Source organism: Aquarana catesbeiana, linkage group LG13 (genome assembly GCF_042186555.1).
Source record: "Aquarana catesbeiana isolate 2022-GZ linkage group LG13, ASM4218655v1, whole genome shotgun sequence".
In the NCBI taxonomy this organism is placed as follows: Eukaryota; Metazoa; Chordata; class Amphibia; order Anura; family Ranidae; genus Aquarana; species Aquarana catesbeiana.
In genome coordinates this window covers 237,851,838-237,864,440 of record NC_133336.1, presented here as the reverse complement: position 1 = coordinate 237,864,440, position 12,603 = coordinate 237,851,838, and the positions used below count along the sequence as shown (strand labels likewise).

Sequence of the window (12,603 nt, the reverse complement as noted above, 5' to 3'; positions counted from 1 at the left end):
ATTTTCTATACTATTGTGTTTTGTTTTACTCTATTATATTCTTTTATTTTCTGTTATATTCTTTTCTATTCAATTAAATTTATTCCCATTCTATTTCTTTATTTTCTATTCTATTTTATTCTCTTTTGGAAATTCAAAAACTATTTGAATTTGAAACGAAACAATTTTTTTTTTCGTTCTGCACGTCTAGTTGCACATGCGCAGGTGTGTTTTTTTGTGACAGCTGAGGTTGGATGGGGTGGAAAGTGGGCATGTGGGGAGCACTACATGACAGCAGCGCAGACCTGAAGCCACGGGCCCACTTGGTTTCGAGCCACATATCTCCAGCATGCTATGAGGAGGTGTCCCCTTCATGAATGTGCCAGGGGGCCGCTGGCCCTCTTGCCCACCCCCTTGTCCCGGGTCTGATTCCACCTAGTCAGCAGCATAAATTTACCCTTCCATTTTCTTATTATTTTATTATGTTGACCATCAGGGGAGTCAAACTGGTGGCCCTCCAGGTGTTGCGAAACTACAAGTCCCTTGAGGCATTGCACGGCTGACCGTTACAAGCATGACTCCCACAGGCAGAGGCATAATGGGACTTGTAGTTTCGCACCAGCTGGAGGGCCGCTAGTTTGAGACCCCTGTTGTACATTTTAGATTGGCCACTAGAGGGAGCTCTATAAGCAATCACTGAGCCTCAACCCAACAACTCGAGATAATGGCCACATGTGCAGTGCATTGTTTTCACTGTGTCAGTCTTAAAGGGGACAGTTTAGAATTGAGAAGTGGATAAAGCTAGTTGCTCCCCATAATATACTGCAGTATTGCTCAATATAATGACCTGCAATTTTGCAGTCATACAATGCAGGGCTGCTCTACTGAGCTCGTGCTACTTCACAGCATGCACAGGCAGAGTGCACAGGAAGTTACAAGCTCACTAGATTTGTGGCAGGATTAGCAGTTTTTTTTTTTTTTTTTTTGCACTTATCAAACAGATTTAAAGATGCAATTGAAATTTATTATAAGACCAAAAAGGGGAGAAAATAAGAGAAGTTCATTGTTAGCATTTACATGCACTTTAAGGATAGGCTTTATGCGTTCACAATATACTCGGCACACTGATCCCTAATGTGACTCTGTGCTTCACTTCCAGTCTTGGTGCAACGAGCCAATACGGTTGTTTCAATGTCAATATTTAAACTCTACTCAGGAAGAAGGAATAAAAACACACATTTGATCAAACTATTTGAATCTCATTTACATATGTATCCAAATAATTTTAAAAAGTCAATAGATTCAGTTTAGTGGGTTTGTAAATATAGGCAACCATCTGGAGTTCCTGGAAAACACATGGCATCTTCCCAGACTCACTCAGATCTGGAAAGTACTCGACCGCAATACAAATCTGTATTTACAAGCTGCGGTTTCGGCATCAGCCGACTCCATGTGACCTCTGGGCAACGCTGAGCTGCTCAAACATCACATAGGCATTGGCTGAAGGGTCCTCCAAAAGACCTTGGTTTACCCAAACACTGCTTGGCCTGGATCACCTCTGGCTCCTCCAAGCATATGCTAGCCCCTGAGATCTGCAATCTCCCTTAAGCGGCTATGATGGGATTTTTCCTAAACCATGGTGGAGCATTGATCCCACTCAGAAGGGCCTTATCTTCCTGAGTTGGCCATCAATAGCCATGTTCCTGTTTGAAAATTAAGCCAATCCGCAGTTTAACAGTACTGAGGAGCAGTAAAATTTTGTACTTGTTTCCCAATGTGGATTGAGACATGCAGGTGAGAGCCAACCTTGGCAATCCATTGAAAAGCAGAAGGCTCCTGAGATTGGAACCAGCAGTTCTCCCATAATTTTTTTCCCAATGTGGGTTGAGACACGCAGGCAAGAACCATGCTTGGAAACCCATCGAAAAGCAGAAGGCTAATGAGATGGGGCCAATGGAAAACCAGCAGTTCTTCCATCATTGTTTCTCTTGAGACATGCAGGCAAGAACCATGCTTGGCAATCCATTGGAAAACAGAAGGCTCCTGAGATTGGACCAATGGAAAACCAGCAGTTCTTCCATCATTGTTTCCCAATGTGGATTGAGACATTAAGGCAAGAGCCATGGTTGGAAACTCATTGAAAAGCAAAAGGCTAATGAGATGGGATCAATGGAAACTTAGCAGTTGTTCCATTAAGAACTGCCCAAAAGCAGACAAGAGGTTTGCCATTACCTTTATTTGCTTGAAAAATCTCTTCTGTAGGCCCTCAGATCCAGGTTTCTCAATAGGCTTTAACTTTTCAGGCTATGGGGCTAATCCTTGTCCTTTACAGCTAATCCTTTCACGTTTACTGGCCCTCTGATCAAAAAAAAGCTTAATATCCAACAAAGAATTTTCTCGTTGGACAAGGGGATCAGTAGGTGATGCTTAGCTCCAGACAACAGGACTTAGCAACTTCGTCAAACCAGCCAAGATAGTAATACTACCAAAGTTGGATTTAAAGTGTATTAATAGACCAGTTGTTTTTAAGTATGAATGATCAAAACTCTGTCAATGATGTCCCATTTCCTTTCACATCCTGTCTCAAAAGACACAACAGGACGTGAGGGGAAATCTTAATTGTCACAAGAACAGGTGTCCCCACTGGAAGACTTCCCCTCACCTGCTGAACTGGCGACTCGTAAAATTTGGAATTTCCCATCTTTCTGCAAAAACAGTCACCAGAACAGGGGTTCTTACATTTTTATCTGAACCAAAAAAGTGAATGAAGCCAAACCAACAGAAAAGAAAAACAATTTGGGTCTTGGGTGAAGACACCAAGGATCTCCTCTTGAAGACGTTTTCAGTGACTGCCTACCAACAGAACTCTGTCCGTTGACTTTCACTGACATACGAGTGGAACAGCAAAGAGGATCCATTGTGCTTAACTGCCAAGTAGGAAGTAGAATTTGAATGTACATGTATAATTACAAACAATAAAAAAAAAGAACCAATTTGAAACCCACTGGTAGAATTCACCCACTGGTACTGATTCATCTAACATCATAATCTCTTCATTTCCTGTCCTGTAGACAAAACAAAAAGTTAGAGTAAATCTCTCCAAAGTGAAGGAAATGCCTTCTGATCAAGCTGTCACTAAAAAAAGGATTTCCCCTCAATTCCTGTTCTGGTGACAACTCAAATTTAAAAAATTTTTCCCTCCCTGTCCGTCATGGTGACAGTGGTTAGTCATCAGGTCAAATAGAGAGAGAAAATCTCATGCTTTCTTACACTTGGAAGGTAAGTAGGAAGGAGCTTCCAGCATCCTGTAAATGTAAGTTTGAAGGTGAGTTTAAAGACATTTATTGAAAGTAGCAGCAAGTATATCCAGCCAACATGTTTCGGGGAAACAGGTGTGTGCTTGCAGAGGCAACTGCATCCAATGCTGCCGACACCCAGACATCTATCCATCTGATCTTTGTGTTATAGACACACCTGTTTGAGATCCTTCCCCATCCATTAGCATGCAGTAACAGCCCTGAAGAAGGGGGAGTCTCTGTCCCCCCCCCCCAAAAGCATTGACTTGATTTACTTGTTGATACTTTCAATAAACGTCTTCAAACTCACCTTCGAACTTGCATTTACTGGATACCGGGCGCTCCTTTCTACTTACCTTGCAAGTCTATGTGCGGAAACGACCTTAAGGCTGTACCCAGAGGTAGCAGCGCAAGCCCCAATAGGGCTCACCGTCATCACCCACTCACAACCAGTGACTGATCGAGTCAGTCCAGTGTGATCTCCAACCCTAAAGAATTTCTTTCTTACACAGAAAGCAAGAAAAACCCACGAAAGTTTGAAACCTCTGTCTATTTGGTCCAAATAAAAAAATAAAGGTTTTAGCTTAAGGTACTGTAAGAAAATCTATTTAAACACACTTTTTAGACATTTTAATCATGTATATGATGGTCACCCACCTATTGCTTATAGTGGCCAACAAGGAGTCCTTTCTGTGCCGATAATCCTCTGCACTGGAGCCCTGGGACCCCCCTCCGCTGTACCAGCTAGATGTTTCACCCAACGGTGAATTGAGGTAGCTGCCCCCCACAGACTGAGCCAATGAGGGGGGCCTGAGAAAGGAGACACTCCCTCTGCCGCTGCTCTGACTGGTGAGACTGCTCCGCATCACCTTCTCGGAGCCATGCAGAAAGAGAGATTTGTCTAGTGGCGGCCTCTGCTTTTCCAAGGCCAGAAAGTCAGTGAACACCGAGAGTGACTGGTCCTTCAGAGGATAATGATAGTGAGGTGGGATATGCTGTTCTAATCTGTGGTCCATGGGGATGTGTCCATGACCCCAGTGTGCTCTCTGCCCAGCTTTAAAACGCTCAGCGTTCTCGGGAGGTTGAGACCACAGTAGACTTCCAGGCAGGACGGCTTTTGCAGGTCCCAAGTTGGGCTCAGGGGGTTTTAGAAAGGTTTTGACAGGCACAGACTGCTCTTGGTTACAGTTTACATACTCAAGAGCCAACAGTTTTTGAGGAGCGCATGGGGACTCTTCTTTACGACTCCCACTAGTTCCATCAACGCTCATCAATGTCCGATCATCCAGATGGTTGTTGTTTGGACTCTCCTTTTCCTCAGCCTCCGAAGAGCTGAGCTCTGATGTCCTTGTTTGGGACTCGTCCTCCACTGGCCAGTCTCCATCTACGCTCATCTCTTTAAAGAATGGTAGACTAAGATACTGGAGGATGCCACTTTGAGTGGACAGGCTATGCCTAAGTTGGCTTCCTTGGTCACTAAGTCCAAGAGGTTTCTGTAAGAGTAACGAAGGTGCTCTAACTACTGTGCTCAAGGAAGAAAAACAGTCATGTTCGGATTCCCGAAGAGTTGAAATAGTTCTTTCTAAATCTCCATCTATTTGAGCCGAATCGCTACAACGTGCCTCCTCCACCTGGCTGTATGGCAGAGGGACGGAAGATGTGACGGGACTAATATCCGATATCCGGAAGGGTTTGGCTTCTTCCAACGGACTACTGCTACATCCAAAATACCTCCCTTGGCGATACCCAGAATCTCTTGCTTCCTTACGTGCCTGGCCAGTGGCTTTTGGTCTCAACTTTACTTCATCTCGCCAAGACTCTGAAACTCTCTCTGGTAACTGACAAACCTGCAAGTATGTTTTGGCCTGTGAACACTGGCTGAGATCCGACGAGTCCCTGGCATTGAATTCCGGATAGAGGTCTGTCTCAGTCACGTACGGAAAGCCTCTGATGTTGCTCCTCTTTGGTCGCGTCTCCGTCTCTACCACGAAACGTCCATCAGGTCCGCGACTTATACGCTCCAACGGCATACAATCTCCAATATGGCTCTCGTAAATGGTGTACTTGCCGCTGGTGCTACTTCCGTGGCTGACGCCTAGGTTGTTTACTGTCCTCTCTCCCAAGTGCAGAGACTTCCGGAAGCTTTCATATGGAGATACGTGAAGCTTTAGCCTCAAGAGACTGTCGGGGCTGCTAGAACCATTAGAATTTCTGAGAAAGGAGGGGAAAAAAAAAAAAGTCATGTAAATATATTTAGAAGTAACAAAAATTGTTTAGATACAGAAGAACAAAATTTTGCCAAATCCTGATGATTCCTGCAACTGTAGATGTCGGAAACAGATAATGTTACAAATATGAACTTAAGCTGAATGACTAAATAATTTAAGTTGTGACATAAGTCACATGTTTTCACATTTTATTCACAATTTGGAAGGAAATTTTTACGAAAAGTATGGGCTAGAACAGAACAGTCTTGTAGCACAACGCTTTTTCCATGGCCAACCACCTAAAGAGATAACTTGATGTGACCTCTTTTCAACAAGGAATGTAGCGTAAGGGTTTTAAATTCTTCAAAACTATGGCTTTTCAAATTACCGTATTCCTACCATAAATCAATTTTCAAGTCTGTGTGATCATGGCAAAAAATGTATGACTATGAGGACATGAAATTGTACAGAGGCCATAAGCAACCACAACACGTCTACCTCAAGCCGAGACCTTTGAGCCCTTGAGCCGATTGGTGGTTAAAAGCCAAAGACATGGAGCCAAGACAAATCATGTTAAAAGCTACGGACAGACTGCATGAAATGAACAGACAGGAAGTGACGGTATGAGCATGAAGACACTTACTGTGAAGGAGTAGCGTTCTTGGGTTGGGAGAAGACCATTGGTGCATCTGGAAGGTTATGAGAACACAACAGGGATCAGATGAGGAGAAAAAACTCGAGCCAATGTGACCTTAGCTAAGTGACCCTACATATTGTCAACATGTATCTAAGCCACAGATTTCACCAAAAAACTATTTGTGACTGTTAACAAGCCATGCTGGACAAGTTCAGGATGCAAAAAAAAATAATTGGCTTTCAAAATGTAGGGCATGGTTTTTGAAGCTCAATTTCCATCACTAATTTTGTAAGGCTAGACATGACCAGACCACTAATGCTTTGACAACAGAACTTGGGTTGGCCAGCACCTTAAGACTAACCAACTACGGTAACATGGCTACCATAACTAAATCACACCGTCAAATAATTTTATTTATCTTTTTTATGCAACATAGATTTGTTTTCGTCAATGCACGTTGGATTATGCATTTTCGTGACTCACGCTCATGTCTTCATTATCAAATGAGAAGGACACGGCTTCTGCAAAAATGTTTTTTTTTTTTTTTTTTTTTTTACCAAAAAATGCTCCATGAATGTTCTTCCATGAATGCTCAGATTGCTGTACAACTGCCAAGGAAATGTATTATGCAACATTATCTGTTCTTCAACAGAAGAGCAGCCTGGTCAGTTTGGCTGGAAGAAACAGTCATGAGAAGACCTCTGCGAGCATTCAAAGTAGAACTATAGGCAAAACTTTTTTTTCCATTTTGGAAAGAGTAAAGGATAGCGTGTTAACCCATGTAAGGTTTATTTTTGCCATCTTTGTCCAGTTGGGGAGATTTACCTTCACTTCCTGTCCCATAACCAAACAGGAAGTGAGAGGAAATCCCTGCAAATTAGGGGAACCTCTTGGAGCTGCCAGGTCACCAGAACTAGTGTCCCCACTGGAAGATTTCCTCTCTATTATTTTTCTGGGGACAACCCAAAATTTGGGTTTTTCTTTTACTTTCACTTTAAATTAAAATGGTAAAAACAGGACGAATAGAGAGGATGAACCTCCCCAACCCGGGCACAGACCACAATAAAAACTGACAGGGGTTCTAATCCATCTCCACTCTTTCCAAAACCAGAAAAAAAAAATGTTTTGCCTTTGTTATATTTTAAATGAAGTCAATGCATTTACAAAGTCTTGGGATTCTTTGCTGGCCAGATTTTGTGCAGTTTGGTCACAATACATGGCCTTATTCTAAATAAGAGAAAAAAGCAGCGCTGACACTGGAGTTCCAATAAGTCCTGATTGAGAGATTGGTGCTCAGGCTCCAGGTGTCCTCCAGTCACTCGTAAAATATAAAGGAAAATAGGCAGCCGTCAACCTAAAATATCCAAGTGTATGAGTCTTTATTTGCTACAAAGTGATCACGTGATAAAACATGTTACAACATTAAAACATTGTTGTTAAAACATTGGCCGAAACGCGTAAGCTGTTTTATCCCTAAGACTTATACACTTGGATATTTCAGGTTGCTGGCTGCCTATTTTTGTTCTTATTAGGTCTTAGTACTGTGTAAATCTTAGCCCGTGCTTTCTGTTTTAAATTGTTCCATGCCCTGCATTTTAAGAGCATTCAGTTACCAAGTGGGTATAAGGGACATGTAGGGCCCACAGGAGCAATCTCAGATACTCCAGTCTCATAAAAAATGTTCTGGTGTACTCAATATACTTGGCAGCCATATCTTACAAGATGGTGCCACAGTATCTACAAGAAGAGTGACTGGAATTTGGCTCTGACGTGTCTCCTGAAGTCCCCTACATGTTGTGGTGGCATGACGGCAACATGCAAGGTGAATATACAAGCCAAAGCAACGTTGTAGGGGAAAACAAAAACAGGTTAGTGAATTATGGATCACAGCTTCCAATATAGAACTAAAAATTAAGCTGACAAATGGATACAAAACAGGTTACGGTGGTCATGCATCTGTCCTGAATCACGATCATGGATGGATGGAATGACTGGAATGGAGCCTTACATCTGAAGGCAAAGATTGTATATATTGTACAGAAAAACAACAGAATACTTCACATATTGGGATGACTAAATATTTATTTTCTCTTGATAAATTACAATTCTGTATGGCATGTTGTAACGTCACACACATTATTTTAGAAGGGAAAAAAAAATCTAATTGTTTTAGAATCTCTCAAGAGTGGACAGGGAAGGACACAGTCAAATCCTTTATCCAAGGAAGCTAACAAAACTTGTTACATTTGCTTGTGAGACACTCCTTATGCCTTGCTTGTCTTCTGGCCCCTGTTCCCCAACATACCCTGAGATGGGACATCCTGCGTCAAGGTAGGGTACACTTCACCATAATAACGACCTAATAACGACCTTCACCATCATAATGCCTCAAAGTATTTGGATCTTGTTGTGCCAAGGATCCAAAAAGTCTACCCTTTTATGTTTTCATTGCATTATATGACAAAATTAAGTCTGTTTTTGATGGGGTGGGAAAAGGTTAGAACGTTTGACAGGACTTATAGCCTTTCCATGTTCTCTCTGTGTTGATCTTGGAAGATTTACTCCCTTCCTATCTGGTCAAACTTTTGTCATAGGGATAGCAAAAGAAGATCTCTCTTGAAGTAAAAACCCAAAAGATTTTTACAATTTCCCACCCTATTTAGAGCCAAAAAAAAAAGTTTTGGCTAGATGTATCCTTTAAGCTGTCTAGATAAGCTGCCTAGATATCACATTTGTCTGTATACTTAGTTGTTTCCTTTTTAACCCAGCAAGGCTAACATTTTATACCTTCTGCTGTCAACCTTTCTTTACTATGTTGTCATATTTGAACAATCTAGCCCTGCCCACCATCATTTGCTGTCCTATACCCTCGAGGAAGGGCTTTCAAACTATGAAATTACAGACGGTGCTCTATTTAGACTTAAGACCAAAAGTGATTTAGATCAGGTCCATGCTTTTTGATATTTAGGGGATTCCACAACATTTTGAAAAACTATATAGCCAAATGTTTGTGGACACCTGGTTATTATATGAGCTTGTCAGATATCCCTTTTCAAAATCATAGGCAATATTGTGAAGTTGCCAATCCCCTCCCCAACCCTTGTTTCCCTCTCCTCGGAAGGCTTTCCACAAGATTCTAGGTTGTGTTTTTTGGGCATTTGTATCGATTTAGCCAAAAGAGTAATTGTGAGGTCAGGCACTGAAGTTGGACGAGAAGACCTAGATCACATTCATTGTTTTAATTTATCCACAAGGTTTTGGGTACCACTTGAGTCACTGAACTGGTCAAACTATGTCTTTATGGAGCTTCCTGTCAAATTTTTTGGAACAGAAAAGGGCCTTCCTACAAGAATGAAAGTGCACAATTGATTAAAACAGTGCTCTCCTAACTGCGGCCCTTTGCTTGCCTTTATCTGGCCCTTAGGGCACTATTCCCCCCTCACTGACACCAATGATGGGGCACTAGTCCTCTCATGGACACCAACGATGGGGAACTAGTCCTTTCACAGACACCAATGATGAGACACTATTCCTCCCACTGATACCAATGACGGGACACTATTCCTCCCACTGATACCAATGATGGGGCACTATTCCTCCCACTGACACCAATGATGGGGCACTATTCCTCCCAGTGATGGGGCACTATTCCTCCCAGTGATACCAATAATGGAGCACTATTCCTCCCACTGATACCAATGATGGAGCAATATTCCTAGGATTGGCTCTTTGCTTCTATGCTATGGGCAAGACCGACAACCCTTCTCTTAAGTACATAATAACTGAAGACCATTTTTTCTCCAGGAAATTACAAATGTATCTGGTACAGCACTCCAGGAACACATGAGAGGGGAGAGGGAAAAGAGCATTCAGGTTATATGTTGGCATCCAAGAGACCCGAAACTATGAACCCCAAGTAAGAAACTTTACATTCTTAGTTATTTGTGCTTTCCGTGCAAAGCTAAATGTATTTCTTTTGGCATAGTTAAACCTTATTCAAGGCGGTTCACTCTAAACTTCTTCTTCCCTTTTTTGGTAAATGCTGTAAAGTTACACCATTAAACAGTTTTAATATCTCTTGGACTGCAAGATCTCTCATCTAAGTTCCTGGGTCGACACACACCAGGGGTAAACCCAACCAGGGTCCCCCAACCTTCCTGTCAAACTATTTTATTTACTAACACCCTAAAGTGGGTTTGAAGGCCTAAAGCTCAGGTACAATGACAGCAAGACCTCTTTCCTGGTGGTCAAAGACCTCTACAAAGCTAGCCCATCAAACTCTTTCTAAGAAATCTCACTTTTGGATGCTCTGTCTGTTTTCCATGCACAGAGTGGGAATCTTGGCACAAAAAACAGGAGTAAAAAAACAAAAGTGCTAAATCTACACCCAGTTATTGCCTACCTGTTCCTCACACCAACCTCAATTAAGCCATAAAACTTATGCTAATCTTTTTCTATTCTGATAGTCTTCAAGTCATCACCACATGTAATTCATTTGGCCTACTCCAATTGGTGTATGGATGGTAAACCCAAACTTGGGCCATGCAGTGGGAAGGGATTTAACCCCTTCCAGGTTTTCATTGCTTTGGGGTACATACATAAGAGGTACTAGATCATCTTCTAATCTTCTAACTTCACCGCATCAAAGGGACGATGCCATGTACAGTCAAAATCTTGGGTGAGAACCTCCTTCCCTTAGCCAGGGCATTAAAATGGGTCATGGATGGGTTTTCTAGCATGACAATGACCCAAAACACTAATCCAAGGCAACAAAGGAGGCAAGAAGAAGCACATTAAGGTCCTGAAGTGGCCTAGCCAGTCTCCAGCCCTTAATTCCATAGAAAATATGTGGAGCGAGCTGAAGGTTCGAGTTTCCAAACGGCAGCCTGAAAACTTTAATGAATTGGAGAGGATCTGCAAAGAGGAGTGGGACAAAATCCCTCCCGAGATGTGTGCAAACCTGGTAGCCAACTACAAGAAACATCTGACCTCTGTGATTGCCAACAAGGGTTTTGCCACCAAGTACTAAGTAATGTGTTGCAAAGTACTTCTACTTATTTCACTCATTAAAATGCAAATCAATTTATAACTTTTTTTTAAATGCGTTTTTCTGGATATTTTTGTTATTATTCTGTCTCTCGCTGTTAAAATAAACCGACCATTAAAATTATAGACTGATCATTTTGTCAGTGGGTAAACGTACCAAATCAGCAGGGGATCAAATACTTTTTTTTCCCTCACTGTAGGTGATAAAGAATATAAGGATTTTTTTTTTTACTCACTGTAAAATCTTATTCCACAGAGGGACACACCTTGGTATTAAGCAACCTAGAGTTATACTGCCACCTACAGGAGAATTGGACACTACCCAAAACTAGGTTGCTTATTACCAAGCGGTGTCCCTCAATGGATGAAAAAACAGGTTGGAGGTTAACTGCCAATTTAAAGTGCATCTAAAGCCAATACCTTTTATCATCCATTAAGGGACACAACTTGGTAATAAACGACCTACAGTTATACTGCCACCTACAGGAGAACTGGACACCAAGCAAAACTAGGTTGCTTTTTTACCAAGCTGTGTCCTTCAATGGATGACAAAAAGTGTTGGAGGTTAACTGCTAATTTGAAGTGCATCTAAAACCAAAACCTAACTATTAACATACACTGTTTACCATAAAGCTAAAACTCATCATAAACTGTTCTTCCTCAGAGGTATTATAATAAAGAATGAGATCTACTGTATATCCAGAATCTAGCTAAGGCTAGATCTCTCCATCCATCAAACTTTGGGCTTCACGTGGAAAAAAAAAACGTATAAAGTGGACCTATCGGTATTAACCGCTCCATTCAATCTGAGTCTCCCTTTTTCGGTCTAATCTTTGTTGGAAAGATAGGTGGAACCTGAGTGGCTGGCAGAATCAAGGCCAATTGTTATTCCTCCTTGCACACTCTTGACTTGTAATGTTGGTTCTTCTAGCTAAAGGACCATTGTACCACCCGATACCACCTAGCTGTTGGTGAGGCTGTGTCTGATATAGGTTGTCTTTTGACCTCCAATCAAAAACAAGCTCGCTTTGAGGCAAGAAAATCTTATCTAAGATTCTGTTGACTTTAACCATGTAGGCCATGTCACTTTGGGAACCTAACAAAGAATTGCTCCCAGAATGCTTTGCTGTCACACCCCTTGTGCTTCCCTCCTAGGTCATGTTGCTGGGATCAACCTCACCTCTACCTATCCTGCGTACCTTGCTGCCTCCGTTTCTGGCGACGTCTAACCCGCCGTCGGTTCATCACGCAGGCAACTATGGTGCTTAGGATGACCGCCAGGGTAAGGAAGCAGGCTCCTCCAACGACTCCGGCCATAAGGGATTTCTGCTGAACCTCCGGGAGCTCGGTGTGCGCGGGATAGACCCTCATTCCTGAAAACAATACGATACGGTTAGTGTTTCTAAACACAAAAAATTTTATAAATTGCAGCTTACCA

The 12,603-nt window shown here is 42.1% G+C and overlaps 1 protein-coding gene across 5 annotated transcripts in view; it reads right to left on the bottom strand.

Moving 5' to 3' along the window:
- The window catches only part of IGSF9 (immunoglobulin superfamily member 9), a 125,422-nt gene that overhangs the window by 13,180 nt on the left and 99,639 nt on the right, over positions 1 to 12,603 (bottom strand). For 4 of the 5 annotated variants that reach the window (XM_073609612.1, XM_073609610.1, XM_073609613.1 and 1 more), the window contains 4 exons: positions 12,365 to 12,538; positions 6,126 to 6,171; positions 3,933 to 5,486; positions 2,985 to 3,044 (listed from right to left, as the gene is read on the bottom strand). In XM_073609612.1, the coding sequence (XP_073465713.1) occupies positions 2,985 to 3,044; positions 3,933 to 5,486; positions 6,126 to 6,171; positions 12,365 to 12,538 (1,834 nt within the window). The remainder of the gene's footprint in view (positions 1 to 2,984; positions 3,045 to 3,932; positions 5,487 to 6,125; positions 6,172 to 12,364; positions 12,539 to 12,603) is intronic. The other variant, XM_073609614.1, reaches the window with a different exon arrangement.